Source organism: Choloepus didactylus, chromosome 23 (assembly GCF_015220235.1).
Source record: "Choloepus didactylus isolate mChoDid1 chromosome 23, mChoDid1.pri, whole genome shotgun sequence".
NCBI classification, from domain to species: domain Eukaryota; kingdom Metazoa; phylum Chordata; class Mammalia; order Pilosa; family Megalonychidae; genus Choloepus; species Choloepus didactylus.
In genome coordinates this window covers 1,004,274-1,021,756 of record NC_051329.1, presented here as the reverse complement: position 1 = coordinate 1,021,756, position 17,483 = coordinate 1,004,274, and the positions used below count along the sequence as shown (strand labels likewise).

The 17,483-nt window shown below is 60.8% G+C and overlaps 1 protein-coding gene across 5 annotated transcripts in view; it reads right to left on the bottom strand.

Moving 5' to 3' along the window:
• Positions 1–17,483, bottom strand: part of GALNT9 (polypeptide N-acetylgalactosaminyltransferase 9) — a 120,788-nt gene that overhangs the window by 79,732 nt on the left and 23,573 nt on the right. The window contains exon 1 of one of the 5 annotated variants that reach the window (XM_037816846.1): positions 16,281–17,368. The exons of 2 other annotated variants lie outside the window; for them this stretch is intronic. Coding sequence is in view for 1 of the 3 variants with exons in the window: in XM_037816850.1 (XP_037672778.1) it covers positions 10,076–10,316 (241 nt within the window). In the remaining 2 variants the exon portion in view is untranslated. Of the gene's footprint in view, positions 1–8,594; positions 8,617–10,075; positions 10,451–16,280; positions 17,369–17,483 lie in introns of those variants that run through there. 2 more of the 5 variants (XM_037816850.1, XM_037816847.1) reach the window with 2 other exon arrangements.

The following is a 17,483-nucleotide window of genomic DNA, read 5'->3' as shown; positions in this document are numbered from 1 at the left end:
CCCCTCGGTCTCCCCCACTCCCCTCTCCCTCGGGGGCCAGCTCCTCCCAAGGCTGGGAGGCAACACCAGCAGCGTCCCCCCCAAGCAGTGCCTTCTCCATGCCCTCCACACCCTCATCCACACCCTCCCCAGCTCCCAGGCCACTGTGGGGGTGCCACAGCCCACAAACACTGACCAAACAGACCCAACGTCCCCATTTTATAACACACATTTGATAATGCCCCCCATCTGGATGAAAAATACAGATGATTCATAACCAAACACCTGATTTCTTTAAAGATCCAGTTCAGGCACAGCTGCACTAACAGAAGAAGGAAAAGGAAAGCAATTTGCCGATCTCGACCCCAGCCGACGGCCCTGTTTCCTGCTCCCCTGAGAAGGGGAAGAATTGGCCGGAAGCCCGGTGCCCCCATCCGCCTCCCGCCGCTGCGCGGCAGCTGTCCGCGGTGCTGACCTCCAGCCTCGGCCCTCTCGCCGCCCGGGCGCCCGGCTCCCTCCTCCCTCACCCCGGATCAGAATTCCCGTCTCCTCCGGTGCCGCCCCTTCAGGCACAAACAGGCTGCCCTTTTCCCATCTTAAAAACAACACCCTCTCCCAACTGACTCCCCACGCCGGCCACTGACCCTCCTCTCAACTTCCTTTAAGTACTGCCCCTGCATGACAATCACCTCTGGCAATCGGTGGAGATGCTTTTAATGGTCAGACTGGCCTTGAGCGGTGGAGGCCAGGGATGCTTAAGATGCTGCGGTGCTCAGGCCGGGCCCCCGCAGGGTTATCTGTCCCAATGCCCCGGTCCCGCTTTGCAGGGGGCTTCTGGAGGGAACTGCCAGTGTCTGTGGTCTCCCTTTCTCTTCTCGTGCTCCACTCCTCTTCCAAGACCGACTCCACCACGCTCGCTCCACACGGCAGGAGGCAGGCCCAGACCCGGCTCATCTCGCTCGGCCCAGCGGAAGCGGAGGGCAGCACTGGCCGCTTGGCCGCTGAGACACGGCAGCCTCCAGGTCCCCTGCTGCTCCCCGAGTGCCCAGGACCCTGTCCCTTCTCTGACCACACGTGCCCTCCAGTCCAGAGAATATTGGCACAAGCCAGCAACTCCCAAGTGGAAGCGATTCCCGAGTGGACGTGACCCCGAGTGGACGTGACCCCTGAGTGGATGTGACCCCCACGTGGACGTGACCCTGAGTGGACGTGACCCCCACGTGGACATGACCCCGAGTGGACGTGACCCCCGAGTGGACGTGACCCCCACGTGGATGTGACCCCGAGTGGATGTGACCCCCAGTGGACGTCACCCCCGAGTGGACGTCACCCCGAGTGGACGTCACCCCCGAGTGGACATGACCCCGAGTGGACGTCACCCCCGAGTGGACGTGACCCCGAGTGGACATGGCCCCCACGTGGACATGACCCGGAGTGGACATGACCCCCGAGTGGACGTGACCCCGAGTGGACGTGACCCCGAGTGGACGCATCCAGCACAGACTCCCTGGACAGGCTGCCCGTCGGCCGCTGAGCTCCTGGTCCCGCCCCTGCCCCCAACCCAGGAGCGTGGAGCAAACACCGGGGCGCCCTCCTCGGCTCCTGCTCGCACTCCCACATCTGGTCCACCGGCGACGACGGCCGCCCCATCCGCACAGCACTGACCGTCCCGGCCCCACCTCCCAAGGGACCAGACAGCCGCAAGGTGAGCGAGGGCCTCACCCAGGGGCAACCCTGAAGGGTCACCAGCAAGCTCACCCGTCAGGAAAAACAGTGCTTCAATGCAAGACTTTAAAATGAAATCAATATGAAAAGTCCACGGTGAATCAAACATCAAAATTTAAAGGAAGAAGGATCTAGCAGTGCCGTGCAGGCCATCCTGGGGCCTGGGCACAAGGAAAAGTGCGACTTTCTGGAGCCTCTCTGAGCAGGCTTTCGTGATTCCTTTAACAGCTGTTTCTTCTAAACAATAAGGTAGTCGGCAAATACTGAAGCTTCGGTATACGAAAACTCAAACATTATCTTAATTTTAAATATTTTATTTATCCCCCAAAAGGAATTTATTCTAATTTGCTTTCCAAGCTTTGAAAGAAGCAAGTTCATACCTCTTTGCACTACTTTAACATTCCAGAAAAGAAATTAACCATTAAAAAATACACAGGAACACATACTTCCCCTGCCTCGGCACGGCACAAACAGCCCCTGCTTTGGCGCTCGCCCATGGGCTGCTCCATTGCGGCTCCCCGCTGAAATGCCAGCCACGTCCTCGCCTGCCCACGGTGCTGCCTGGCCCCCACCACACCTGGAAGGGACCCAAGAGTCTGCGGGTCGGCCCCGCCCTGGCTGCCCCCTCCCGCGCACAGCGTCCCCGCCTCAGCCCTCTGCACCTGCCGGGCGTCCCGTGCACCCTCCCCGCTGAGGTCTTTACTGAAAAGGCACGTCCTTCCCGAGGCCTTCGGCTGCCACCCGTCAAGATGCCGACCCTCCCTCGAGGCTTTTTCCTGCCCTGATCCACTCTCCTCAAGGTGTGTCATTGTCCAGTCGTGTCTTTTGCTAGTGCCTGGGACCTGTGATACGTGCGTGACCTCACATGGCAAAGGCTGAGGCTGCAGCAGGAGCCGAGAGTGCTCGCCAGCTGCCTCCAGGACACGGTGGTGACACTGGACTATCCGGGGGCCCCAAGCAATCACAGGGGTCCTTTAAAAAGGGGGTGAGCAGAGGAGGTGTGAGTGTGCAAGAAAGGAGCACAGAGAAGCTGTGCTGCTGGCGAGAAGGTGAGGAGGGGCCACGAGCTGCGATCGCAGGCGGCCTCGGGAAGGTGGGGAAGGCGGGGAAGGCGGGGAACCGACGCTCCCCCGGAGCCCCCGGAAGGAGCCAGCCCTGCCGACACCTTGTTTTAAAGCCCAGTGAGGGCTGGGCTGGATGGCTGACCTCCAGAGCTGCAAGGGAGCAAGTGCATCTTGTTTCAAAGCACCGTCTGTGATATTTGCTACAGCAGCCACAGGAAATGCACGCACGTCTCTTGCCGCTTCCTCTCTCCCCTCTCGTTTGGGGTCAGTGCCGTGAGCTTCCTTTCCTGCTGGGTCCTTGGTGTCTCTCGCACTGCCAGGAACACAGCAGGTGCCGAGGAAATCCTCACCGGCAGAGCGAATGGGAAGATGACACGCACCTCAATGATGGGATGGAAGGAAGGGCTCAGGGCCTGCGTGCAGAAGCTCGTGGACGCCGCCACGTCCCACAGGCAGCTCGCTCACACAAAGGGGGTCCAGCTTTTCAGTACACCCTGAGCAAGACACTGTGGGCTTCCCAGGAGTGACTCGGAAGAGTTATTTTTGGAAAATCCTGGTTGTTTTCAAATTGCAAGGAAGAAATCCTTTGTCTTTATATTGAAAAGGCAGTTGGGCTTTAGGCTCGGATACTCGTGCATGGCTTTTCACGCAAAGGATGACCCAAGAGAAAGCCATGCGGGCTGCCCACATCACCGTGACAAGGACACCCCGATGTCCAGAATGCCCCTCTCAGGGCTGACGCCAGGCCCAGGGGTCGCCCGTCAACATCTCTACAAAGACCCCCAGGAGGCCAAGGAGGGGGTAATGGAGGCCACTTGGCCAGGCCCTGTTTTTCCCAAGACACTTTCGACACTTTGGGCATCACCTCCAGACGAGGCCACATGTACAACTGTGGGGACCGAAAGATGCACCTCGACCCAATGCAGCCGCAGCCACACTGCATGAGAACCAGCACCCCATCCCCGGAGCCCCTTGCAAGGCACCGTCGCAGGGCCTGAAGCCCGCCCGTAAGGCCTCACATGTTTTAACACACCGGGACCCCACAGCCTGCCCACTGGTCACCTGGCCCTGGGCACCCCGGTCCCGCCCTGGCCTCGTGTCCTCGGGGGCCGGAGGCAGTGCAGGGAGGGGTCTCGGCAGAGCTGTCCCCTCCGGGAGCGCGTTATTTCCCTGCACCCCGCCAGTGCCCTGGAACACTTTTTTAAAGAACAATCATACTTGGCTTATTTACTTGAACATAAACTGCCAACAGCCCGGGCGTCTAAGCAGGGAGGGCCACTCCCTCCAGGTCAGGCAGGGGCCGAGGCAAAGAGCTGGCGGGCGCGGGGGACCTGGCCCAGAAGGAAAGGCAAGAGGAGGGGCAGGGGCAGCTGCATCTCCTTCTCAGAGCCCGGGAGGGCCGCAGGGAGCCCCTGCCCCTGCCCAGGGTCCTGTCAGTCCAGTGCCCGGAATGGGGACCTCAGGCCGTCAGGGATGCAAATCTCTGACGTGCAGCAACCGCGCCGTGCAAACACTTGAGCTGGTCCAGACCACACTCTAGGGCCAGCACAGCGTGGTCAATGCAGATTCTGGGCCCCACCTCGACCTCCCGGGGTGGACTGAGGAGTCTGAGGCCAGTCACCTCTCGAGAGTCTTTACGGCCTCAAGTCTGCATACAACTGGCTCGGGGCAGCCACCCCAGGCAGTCATCATGGACGGCCACCCCCAAAGCGGCAAGCACATTCATCTAACGTGCCGGCAGATCCCCAGTTCTGCTCAGACAGCCACCCTCCTCCGTGCAGCTCTGGGATGCAGGCTGGTCCCATCTCGCCCTGACGGCGATGGGCCGATGCAGGAGCGAGTGATGCAGCCCCAAGGGGCCCGGTGCCTCTGAAGGTCTCCCGGCCTCAACCGGCTCCCACAGGGAGGAAGGGCACGGAGAGGACCTGCGGATCTGACAGTGCCACTGACCCTCGAGATCCACCAACCTGGGTTTCTGATTTCTGAGACCCATTTTCTACTGTCCAAGGCAGCTGGGGAAAATTCCCTCATTTCGTTTACCCGCTTGCTTTTCCACCAGGCTCTGCACCCACATGCCCCACTCACCTAGTGCCATACACGCCACGCGGGGCCCAGAGGCAGGGACATCAGAGCCATTGAACACGAGGTGCGAGTGAATGCGCCGATAAACGAGATTTTGCCCCTATGCAGGTGGGGAGACTGCAGCTCGCAGAGGCCAGGCCTCCTGAACCAACCACGCACAGCAAACCACCGCGATGCCCGCGTCCCCAGGCAGGCCTCCCACGGACACAGACACTGAGGCAGCATGAGGCAGCACCAAGCCCCTCCCTCCCCCCAGGACACCTGCGGGAAAGGGACTCGGGGCTCGCGCCGTCTGCAGGGCCTGCAGGTGCCAGGCCACCCTGAGAGGGCAGCTCTCCCCGAGGCATGCGGCGAGGCCTGGGCCACTCTCCCTTTGCCTCCACACCGAGCGCTAACCCAGCTTTTAAGCACCTTTTAGGCATCGCAAAAAATGGTCAGAGTCGTGTCAGCAGCAGACGATCCCCAGGTGAGGGGCTGGGCGAGCCCTCCGCTCTGTTGCACTGGAAGGTCTCAGCGCGAGAGGAAGCCAGAGCACGACGGGGTCCCCAGGACGGGTCTCCACCCACCAGGCGCCCCTCTCTCAGGAGCAGGATGAGGAAGGTGACGCAGCCAATCTGCTTGGGTGTCATCCTCGAATGTCTGCAGTGGGACATCTGAGACGGAAATTTATAGAGACTTATTTTTGTCAAGTTTCCAGCCAATGAAGGATAAACTGTCCTTTCAGGAAACAGTTCCAAGGCTTTGAGATATGCAGATTGTTGAGCTGAATTGTAAATGCAATCACTCAGCCCCGCAAGCTGTGCAGCCGCATGAATTATCCCTCGGAGGCAGGGCCGCCAACTACGGGCAGGGGTGTGGGGCAGAGCCAGACCCCGCAGGTCCCCGCTGCAGAGGAAATAAGGCCTGGGGCATTTTTCCAGGAGAGAGAAGGCAGCGAGTGTCCTCTCCCCCATTGCAGAGCCCAGGCCTGCAGGGCACGGGCCTGAGCAGGGAAGTACCTCAAGGTTCCCACGGGTCTGTGGGACAAGGGGCTGCGGAGGGGCCCGGGGAGGCTGAGGGGCACAGGGGAAGGCAGGAAAAGATGCAAACCCCAAAGGCCCGGAATCTCCTCAGACTGAAGGAAGCATAACTGCAGCTCCCGGGCTGCCCCGTGGGGACGACCTGACGCAGCGGTCGCCCGGCGCGGGCCCGGTGGGAGAGAGTGAGCCCGGCTAGTGCGCCGACGAGAGCGGGCACTGCGCAGCCTGCTAATTGCTGCCATTGGAACGAGGCTTGTCGGGGGCCATTAGTGAGGTGTCGCACACTCGGTGGCCCTCTCCTGGCCATGGCCACTCTGCTGTGACCAGCAGTGCAGGAACCTTGCAACTTGGAAAGAAATTCTGGGAGGGATGATGACAGATGAGCTCAGGCAGGAAAGGCCCCCAGGGCCAGCAGCAAGCCATTTGGAATTAAAACTCCCAAGGGAGAAGGGGACTCTTTCGGGTGGAAATCACGTTGCTAACAAGGAGATGTTAAGTGTTTCCGAAACAGAAGCGCTCCTGCATGGGAGCCCGACCCTCGTACGCCCAGGGGAGGTCCAGGCCGGGGAAGGCACCAACGCGGCGGTGGCTGTCCCCAGCTGGGTGCCTTCCTCAACCCGAAGAGCCCTCAGGCCTCCTGCTGTGTTCCGCCCCCTCGGGCTCTCCCGGCCCTCGGTGCATCCGCTTCATGCCCGAGGGTGGGAAACAGGGGCGAGCCTCTGTCCTCAAGGAGCTTCTGCCCTGGGCGAGGAGTAGCCACCGGTCGGACGGAGGGAGCAGGGGCCCAGCGCGGCCTCCGGGGGCCTCTGGATCCGGTCCCTCAGCCGTGAGGTCCGCCCTCACTGAGTCAACCAGCCTCGCCCAGGCCCATGGGGGGCAGCCAGAGACCAAGGACGCCTGGGAAACGCTCCAGCCTCCCTCCCTGCCTTCCCCCTTCGTCACCCCTCTGGCCCCTCGACCCCTCGGCAGGGTCTTTATCCGCAGCGGCTCGCTGTGCGGAGACCACTGGCTGCATCTCGGCGTCCTGCGCGGAGGCTGGGCCGTCCTGCTGGTGAAGCCCCAGGGACGGATGGGCAGTGGACGGGCGATGGCTCCGCCAGTCCCCCCTTTCCTTTCTGCCATTGGAGCCAACTCGGGGGACGCCCGGCTGCTTTCCGAGTCAGGTGCGGCTCTGGGTGCCCACCCGCAGCAACAAACCAGTGGTCGGGTGCCAGCTTTGCAGGGGAGGAAGCCCTGCGGCCACGGGCACACTGGACTCTCGCGCCCCTCCCAGCGCCGGGCCAGAGCTCTCCCAGGGCTGAACGGCTTGGCCACCCGACGCCTGCACGGAGGCGTCCTCCTTCCTCTCTCCTCTGAACTGAGCCTAGAGGGTCCCGAATTTCGTGCTCCCAAGACCGGGCCAGGGCACAGAACTACGGATGTTGCTTTTGTATGTAATTGAACAGATTTTCAGAAGCCTGATTTTGTCCACGAACAATTCTTTTGGCCTTGAGCACTGAATTTAGGAGCTACCTCCCACAGCCACACAGGGCAGGCCTAGGATGCACTTCCTGAAGGGATTTTTACTCAGAACGTTGGCTTTAGGCACCCTATCCTCCTGGGTCCGCTGCACTTGAATCTGCAGCCTACACCCACGCTCAGCAGCCCTCTGCCAAGGCTGGCAGACACCCCAGACAGCGGTCACCGGAGCAGCTGAGGCGGGACACGGGGAAAGAGCCCCGCTTGGGGCCTGCTCCCCACCCCAGCATCTCTGCTCCTGCCCCCAGGTGAGGGGCCTCCCACCCCAGGACTGACCCCCCCCCCCCAGGCTCCCTCAAACCAGGACAGGTATTTCCAGGAACCAGTAGTCACGGCAGACAAAACCTAAGTGACAAATAGGTCTGGTTTTGGATTTCTCCCTCTCCTTAACTCAGCTGCATTCGTTTCTGGTGCAGGCCCCCAGGGATCGATTTTACGTTTCTTGGATCTAAGATCGAACTGGCCGCAGTGGAAAGCAGCAGCTTGCCCCTCCTCATTCATCCAGCCTCTTTCAGTACAGAGACCGAACCAGACCGGGAGGGGTTCCACGTGAACAAACGTCAGCCTCACTACTGCCCCGCACTCTTCCGGGGACCAGCCTGGGATGTGCCCTAGAAATCTGTTCTTGTCATCTCCAGCAGCAAACATTGCAGGGCCACTGGTTTAGACACCGCACAGGCCCCAGTCCTACAGAAAGGGACAGGACGCCACCTCCTCGGAAGACGGCAAGGGAGAGACGAACGAGAAAGGACAAGGGGAGCAGGGGAGGCAGCGGGGGACAGACAGAGGATACAGGACAGACACATGGGCAGGCAGGGGGTGGGAGAAGGAAAGGAGGAAGAGACAGGAGTGAGGCAAGCAGGCGGAGGATGGGGTTTGGTGAGGGGAGGGAAAAGAGAAAAGCAGATGGGAGAAAAAGGAGGGGGGAGGGCAGAGGCAGTGAGGAGGGGAGGAAGGAGCCGGATGAAGGGGGCAGGGAGCGGGGACGAGCCCCCCCTTTCCAAAGCGCCTCAGCATCTCCCCACCGGAATCAGGAAAGTGGAGTCACCAAGAGGCCCGGCTCTTCTCACCGTGGAGGCTGAGGGAGGGAAGGGCTCACAGTGCTGAGCGGGCCGCCGCGACATTACACAACCCAGCGCACCGCCAGTGCTTTAACATATCCTCCGGTTCTCCCATAAGACAGGCCGTAACAGCCCAGCAAACCCACCGCACGCGTGCTCCGTGCCACGGGTGGGGCCGTCCACAGATGACTCACACGCCAGCATGGCCAAGTGGCTGCTGCAACTAAACTTTTCTCTCCTCGTGGCTTTGGCTGAATAGAAAAGATCAGAAAAGCCATAAAGCACAGCAAAAATACCTCTGCAGGAAAACCAGGACTGCTATGGGTGACAAGAAGGAGCTCAGGAGCCACAGGATGTTCTCTCCCTGACAGCAGGCAACGCCGCAGGCTGAACAGAGGCTCAGAGCTGTCCCCTCCTGGGGGACCCCCTGGTGGCAGGACGGGCCTTCCGGCGGAACCCCCCCAGTGCAGGCACCCACACTCACACACACACCGGGGCCCCACTGCATAATCCCAGCTCTGAGTTGCCTCCTCCTTGGGCTTGTCACCGATTCTCCCTGTGGGCGGTTTGCTGGTACTGCCAGTGCAGAAACCAGCACCGTCAGCACAGAGCAGGAAGGGCCCACTCATCACGGAAACACACCCAAACTTTTCTCCCTTCTTGGAGCCAGCCTAGGAAGCAGCCATCACTTACTGTCTCACTGCACCCCAAAGTGGAAAAGTACTCATTTCCACAGGCGCTCGACTGGCCCTGACCTGCTGCAACACTGACCCTGACTCCCAGGGCTGGTCCACACTAGCTCACCAGGGAGCAAAGACCTCACCGCTTTGGAACTGGGCTTTCTGTAGAAGCTTTTGGGGACTCAGAGGCTCCTCGTTACCTCCACCTAAAAGCCCCTTTGGGTTCCACCTGCCAAGCACCTGTCTGCACCTCCCACTGCATTCGCCACACATCACCAGTCGTGGCTTCAGGCTTCTGCCATGACAAAAGTTCCCGGAGCAAGCCCTGGCCTCCCTGTGGCAGGGGTCTGCCCGGGCCGCAGTCGCCACGCCAGTTACCGACCAGCATTAGTTAATAAGCTGCAGGCCTGAGAGGCCAAGGACGCTGCATTAGCGACCTCCAAAGCACAGCACAATCTCCCCTTCCTCTTCCCACTTCCACCAGGAGGGAAGGGGAGTAAGGTGGCGTGTCCCACAGCTGCTGGCAAACCACAGCTCACCTCCCTCACTCTTAGACCTGGGCACCTTCTGCTCCTTACAAGTTCTCTGACGAGCTCTCCATGAGTAACTTTGGTGTCACCGTGTGTGTGTGTGCATGTGTGTGTGTGTGGGGGGGGGTGCCAAGTGTCCACCAGGGGAATGGATCATTGAATGGTCACCGAGATCAAAGCCCTCTGCTAAAAGGAGCCCCCGAAAGGCCCTTCTCTTTTCTACCTGCTCTCTGCTCCATTTCCCCCCAGAGTAACCCAGAGCGAGCTTCCAGCCCAGCCCAAGTCAAGCCGCCATGCCCCTCCCAACGCAGGGGTTCCAGTGGCAGGTGGACCACACTGCCCAGCGGGGGACGAACCTCCTCCCAGCGACCTCCTCGGCCCGGCCCCTTTGCCCCAGCACGCTGCTTCTGGTCTCACCATTCAGCTGGTTGTAGACCACCTCCTCCAGGTGGTTGAGGCGCTGCAGGATGGCGTCCCGGTCCCCCAGCGCGCCCACCTTGGCGTGGCGGCTGCGCGCGCGGCGGTCGGCGCTGCGCACGATCTGCACCAGCTCCTCGGAGCGGCCCTGCAGGCGGCAGTACACGGAGAAGAGGATGATGCCCACAAACACCAGGATGTTGACGGTCAGCAAAGTTTTGATCTTCCTGGCCACCGCCATGAACGCGGCTGGGAGCGGGGGCCGCCTCACCCGCGGGTCATCCCCGTGTGCCCGGCGGCTGCGGGAGCCTCCGCCCGGCCTGCCCCCTCGGGCGCCAGGATCCCGCGCTGGCCTGGTCGCAGGCCGGCGGGGCCGGGGAGCCGGGCGGGAGCTGTCCCCTTCAGCACCTGCCTGCGCGCCGCGCGCCCTCAGCGCGCCCCGCCGCCGCGGCCGGATCTGACCGTGCACCGGGGCTGCCCGGGGCTGCGGGCGCAGGGGGCTGCCGGCATCCTCCGCAGGGGCAGGGGCGCCGCCCCGAAGCTCTCGGGGAGCCGGCGAGCGTGGGCCTGCAGGAGCCGGAAGCACGGCGCCGCCGGGGACGGCGAGGGAGGCGCCGGGCTGGCCGGCCGGGCGCTCCGCGGCTGCTGCCCGCTGCAGCCCGCCCCACAGCCACGGCGCCGGTGCGGAGTGACGCGGCCTCCCGACTCATCAGCATGCACACGGCGGCCACCTTCGCGCCCCCGCCCCCGGCCGCCGCCCCGTCCCCGCGGGGGTGCGGGGATCTCGGGGCGCTGGCTCCCAGGTGGCCCCCGGCCGGACCGGGGCGGAGCGGAGGCAGAGGCGGCTGCGGGAAAACTGCGCGGCGCGCAAGGCTGGGCCAGGACCAAGGGCGCGGCTGCGGCCAGGAGCGCGGACCTTCCCTCTGCGCGCCCCTGCCCAGACTGCGCGCGGTCCCGGGCTCCCAGGGTGCCAGCCCGGTCAGAATAGAGCCGAGACTTCCCGGAGGGAAGAGGGGCCCTGGGGAACGGCTGCTCAAGGCTGCCCTGTCGGTGCGAATTGGGGAAGGGGCTTTCGAGAGGAGGCGGGAGCCCCCGGAGCCAGGTCAGGTCCCTGTGTGGTCTCCTGCCCACCCCCGTCCTTAAGCCACACTGTCCCCATTCGCGGCCTCTGCTCCTCCCCTCTCAGAAAATTGAGTCCAGAGTGAGATGGAATGGGCTTGGGTTCAACCCAGCCTCGGACACAGTCAGGCGAAACTGGGAAGACTCCACAGGAGAGGAGAGTCAGGCAAGGCTGGGTGATGGGGTTCTCCAGGTCACCATTCTGCAACGCTTTGGTGAGATGTATAGCTTAAAAAACCCTGGCTGCACCCCCATCCCTAATCTCTCCCAAACAGGCACTTCACAGGGAAGACAGCTGGGGCCCAGGGAGGGGCTGGAACTCTCCAGACCCCACGGCGGGAGTCAGGGAGTGACGGGTTTCTCTCCATCTTGCTCACTCCTGCTTCCCAGGGCCTGAAACACCACCCGCCACAGTCACTGCTTCTTAGATATTCATTGACTGAATAAATGAGCATTTATTAAGCGCTCTCTCTGTCAAGACCTCAGAACTCAGAGATGAATAAGACGAGGCTCCTTAGGGCTTCAAGGAGCTCTTGGCTGTGTGTGTGCACACATGTGTGTGGCTGCAGGGGACACTGGGCTGTCCCACCCCACTGAGGACTCTCCTGTCCAAATCTCTTCACCCCAGGGCTTGCTCGTCCAGGCTGGAGGTTCTCTGGCAGCAGATGCCCACGAGAGTTGGAGATCACTCCTCTTCACCTCTTCTTCGCTAAGCCTTGTCTTCCCTTCCCCAGAACACTGTCTCAGGAAGTTCCAAGAAGCCACGGGGACTGCAGGCCAGCTGTCTACAGAGGTGTTGGCCGCAAGAACTGCTGGCTCCAGGTCGGAGCTGGGAACACTATTAATCCTCACTCCGGGTGATGCTTGCGACGCAGCAAATTTGACAGACACTGGTCTGCTTTTGATGAAGAAATAACCATTCCTGTGTCTCTCCTTAGGAAAGACTGTGTTTTTCCTGTTTATAAATGCCAGGTTGTAAAATGTTTGCTAATCTTACAGGATTATCACGTTCTTCCCAGCTCTGCTCCACACTCTCTGCAGCTGCTCCCAATTTTACCTCTGCAGAAACTGAGGCACACAGAGGGTGAGTGTTGTGCTCAAGGTCACACGGACAAGACGGCCTGGCTCTGGGATCCAAGCCCAGACAATTTGGCTCCAGAATTTAATTTATTAGCCACTGTTGTTCAAGAAAAAAAAAAAAAGCACTTTTCATTATATGTTTATTGAAAGTGATGTGAAAGTGGTTTTGCAGCAGAAAACCTTATTTTGTTCACATAAATACATTGTATTGCACTCTAAAATCCAGCAGGAAATGATACATCCTAATTACATGCATCAGTATTTAGCTAAATTTCATTTGAAATATAAGCACATTGGACATGGGGAGACTCGGGGAGACTCTGATGGGAGGGAAAGGCATGTGATAATACAGCAAACCTGAGGTCATTTGATTTTTAAACTATAACGAATGCCTGGTTGAGAGTCGTTCAACACGCTACAATGTGGGATACGAGCAGCGCCCTGGAGAAGCAACCCTCCTGGGGCGCCTCGTTTAGGGACAGCCACGTGCAGAGCACACGCATGCACACACCACGCTGCCAACAACAACCCCCGCTGCGGGTCCCGGCTCTGCCTAAACACAGGTTTAAATAAAGCCCTGCCTCACCGGCTCCTGCAGCCCGGCACCCCTCCAGGAACCATGGCCCAGACAGTGGTCCAGGGTGCTGGCCTGCTGGTGGGCAGAAAGCTTGCTGGGACATCAGGCACCACCTGGGAGGCACTGACGGGTCACTCGTGGAAAGCCCTGAGCTGGGCAGGGCCTTGTGCACACGCAGGCTGCAGGCAGGCAGAGCAGCAGACATTTACAGCGAGCCCTGTGACGGTAAATGTGAAGTTCCTCCACGTCAACAAAGTCAAACTATTGGGAACTCTGCCTGGAAACAATACTCATATCTGAACAAAATTCACTCCGAGCTGGGCCTCGCTTTTCCCTTGGACCACAAACTGAAACTCCAGAGTCCCTGAAGTAGTCTTTTCTCCATCACAGAAAGACACTTCTTTTCCACAGTTCAGCCTGGGCATATGGTATGCCATGTTCCAACATCTAAGTGTATCAGTCAGGATAGGCTAGTTTATGCTTGGTAACAAGCAACTCCTGAATCTCAGTGGCTTAAACAACACAGGGGCATTCCTTGCAGACACCGCATGAACATGGAGGGTCGTTTCGGGACCCAGTCCCATTAACAGCCCAGCTTGAACACCGCTGGCTGCTACACCAAGGAGAAGGGCGTCCAGAGGGTCTCACGCTGGCCACTAACTGCCGGGCCTAGAAGGGACACTTGCTATTTCCACTCACAGCTTATCACCAGAAAAGGGACACGGGCCACCTAACCACAAACAGGGCAGGAGACGACACTCAGCCGGGGGCTTGGGAGAGGGCAGGAAGGAAGTATCTGGGGGCACAGCGCTCATGGGTACCACAGAACCTCTCAGCAAATCAGGATTTTATTCCAACTCACCCCACACTCCCCACGCCATGCTCCCTGGGTAGCAAGGCATGATGTACTTTTTCTTTTTATTTACTACTAGGATTAAATTTTTTTATTGAGGTGCAATTCACATAGCATAAAACTCACCATTTTATAGTCAACAGTTCAGTGGCATCTAGTACATTCAAATGTTGTGCATCCACCACCTCCATCTGGTACCAAAACGTTTTCTTCACCCCAGAAGGAAGCCCTGGGCCCTCTGAGCAGTGCTCCCCCGGCAGCACCCCGTGTCTGTCTCGTGGACTCCCCGTTCAGGATGGTCTGTGAAAAGGACTCTCACAGCACATGATCACAGGTGCAAGCAGCCCCAGTGTCCCTCCACAGTGCCTGAATATACTGTGCTCCGTCCATGAAGTGGAATACTCTCCTCCACAGGGAGGAAGGACGCTGCGGACCCGCCACGAGGACGGACCTCAAGCTGAGCGCAAGAAGCCAACACGAGAGCCTGCCTTTGCTACAAGACAATTTAGTGCGACCATTCTACAGAAGAGAAGACTAAGGCAAAAACTGACCAAGTGGTGGATTTCAGCTTAGACTGAATTGACTGAACTCATCGATGAGTCTGGGCCTCGGGCACCTGCTTCACTTTGTTGAGCTGAGACGCCCTGAGAGTTCCAGCGTGAGCCTTTCCCAGCTGGAGGTGCTGGGGCCAGAGCACGGACCGGGTGGCAGAGTCCTCTCCAAGGATGAGCCACGGACACCCTCATACCACTTCCGCGTCGAAGGAGATGGGGGAGCTGCAGCACCCCAGCATTCCAGCGCTAATCCTGTTTCCTCTAGCTCAGACTCGCAGCGGGAACTGACATCTAGAGTTAGGGGCCTTTGAAGAGCCAACGATTCACCCCATGGACGCCCTCAGGTGACAGGCCATGAGCTCTGTAGATGAGCACATCCCCCCAGGCAGGCGGGAGGCAGGGAGAGGCCGAGAGCACCACGCTGTGCAGGCCACGGCAGCACCTGCTGCACCAGGGGGGAAAGGCAACCCCCGAGGAGCAAACAGAAGGGGAGGGTGGCCCGGGATGAGGGTGTGTGTGCAAAAGAGAGAGGGAGAAGGAAAGGGGGGGTAAGAGGGAGGGAGGGGGAGGGAGAGAGGGGGAAGAGGAAGAAGGAAAAGAAAGGAAGAAAGAGAAAGAGGGAAGTGAGCCAGGGGTGCCGGGCTAACCCCTCACTGCCACACCTGATTCCAGCCGCCCCGGGGCCCTGCCGGCCTCACCCCGTGGCCTCCATGTTGCAGCCGAAGGCAAGACCAGAGCTCTCCCTGTATCGCGGGCAGGGTGGGGCAGGGGGCTGCCCTCTAAGAACAAGACCCAAAACCACACTTCACTTCCGTTGCACACCCTGGAGCCAGACCTGGGCTTCCTGGATGTCAGGGACACTGAGGACATCAGCTGGTGCCACACACCCACCAACAATGTGCACCGCTGTGTAGGAAAGTGGACGGTTCACCCGAGCATGCGACTGGCCTTCCCCGCTGTGCCAGGCTAGGGATAAGGGTAGGATCTTCTCTGCGCCCAAGACCCTGATGTTTCTTAATTCCCGGGATAGCCCACAGTTGGCCCAGTCGTGACCTGCCACTCCCTCCACGGGGTGCTCCGAGGGGTGGGTATGTGACCCCAGCAGGTGCATTCGGGCCCAGCCGCGGCCTGCAGGGATGGTCTTGGGTGGGAGAGGACCCGGCCTCACCAGGTCCCCACGGCGCCATCGTCCATCAGTGGCGAGAGCCTGCCTGAGGCAGACGCAGAGGGGCAGATGCAGGCAGGGGTGCGAGGGAGGACAGGCAGCGGCCGGCAGCTCCACCTGACTTCCGGCCCAGCAGTGCCAGAGGCCACTTCCTTCGGGCTTCCCGAGTCCACCGACAAAGGACTCTGGTTCCTCAAGCTGGGCTGCGTCAGGCACTGCCGCATCTGGAGAGCCTTCGCGTCCCCCTGGGCGTCCCGTGAGACTCCACAGTCGGCTCCGGGCTCCAGCGCACGTGTCACCCTGGTGCAGGTCCCCAGGCGCCAGTGTCCCCGGACGGCAGGCGGGAAGCAGGCAGGCTGGGGCCTGACATAGCAGGGACGCGTCCTCTCATAGTTCGGGGGCCAGATGTCCAGAACCGAGGTGTGGCGGGCTGCGCCCTCTGACGTCCGTGGGCCCTTCCCGCCTCTCCCGGCTCCTGGTCGCGCTGACCATGGCCTCTGACGCTGCAGGGGGGCTCCAGCTAACAGACCCCTGCGGCCCTCTCTCCAGGTCAGGCCATGCTCACAGGTAGGGGCTGGGCACATCAGCCCACCTCTCGAAACACAATCCAACCCTTGATGTCCTGTCTCCATTCCGGGCGACTTTCCCCACCTGCTCCGTGCATCTGCTCTCTACTCTCCATAACTCCCTCCTCTCCCACCTTTTCCCTGCTCTCCCTGACGCCTCGTCCTCTCACCATCGTCTGTCACCTTCAGAGAATCCCGTCAATCTCAGCAGGGCTACACTCCTGGCCCCTGGTGCTGCCAGAGCCTCGCCCCACATCTGCCACCTCGCGCCCCCACCTCTTCCCCATGTACCTGTCAACGGGAGGGAACGCTCTGCTACCTCCTAAACATCCTGCTCTATTCAGCTCCACACGCCAGTCCCGTTCTCCTCCAGGAACCCCGACACCACCAGCGGGTATGGTCATTCCTATTCTTGATTCAGCAGCAAGGATGTGGAGCCAGCAGCCAGGCCATGCGGCTGCTCAGCCGACAGCGGGTTCGAGCCCCTGCAGCGCTAGGTGTGAGGCGCCCCGGGCACAGGGCTTGTCTACACAGGGTTTCCCTCCCCTGCAGGGCACGTCCAGGGGGCCCCCCTGGTTGCCAGGAAGGGACAGACTGGGCCTGCAGACTGGGGAGAACCCGCAGTGGGGAACTTTGTCAGGCCGGGGCGTGACGAGACCTCCGGGCTGGATGTTAGCAAAGAGCACCCGGCGTTCTTGAAGGAGAAGCGGCGATTAGGAACCTCTGGGGAGAGCGCTCTGACGTCCTCTCCTGCTGGAGAGAGAATTTGCTCAGACTCACGGAGAGCAAGGCACAAGGCACAAGGCTGCTTCTGGGTGCTCCTTCTTTGGGCAAAGGAACAAACAGTCATAACACGTCCTCATCTCCCTCAAGGCTCAGGCCTGGAACGGACCTTTAGAGTTGGCTTCCTGCCCTCACCCAGCTTCCCTGGAAGGTTCGCGAAGCCCGGCGTGGTTGGAAAATGCAGCCCTTCGTGGCGTCACTCACTGTATCACTCGCCGTCTGTTTGGGCGTCTGAGCGGGGAGGGTGCGGGGCCTTGGGGGCAGCCAGCGCGAGGCACCCACGAGGCACAGGAGCGCAAGCCGGCAATCACGGCGACGCCACCCCGCGACCCCGGCCCGCCATTCTCCCCTAACCCAGTCAGAGCACTCGACGCTGGGGTCCTCGGAAGCTTCAAACCTGCGGCCCGTGACAGGTGCTCTGCGCTCCAGGAACAGGTACAAGAGCCGAGCGGCAGCTCAATCGCGGAGAGCCGGCAGCTCGGGAGGAGCCGGACGTCCAGGGAAGGGGCCAGCTCGGCGACTCGCGAAGACGGGCCCGGCGGGGAACCAGCGCGCCCACCCGGCCGTGTCCGCCCGCCCAGCTCCCGCTCCCCACTCTTCCGGGTCGGGCCCTCCATGGCTCCGCCCCCAGGTTCAGGCAGGGCCAATCAGAGCACGCCGTTCCCCTGGCTGCTGCGATTGGCTCTCACACGGACAGCTGACCAGGCCGAG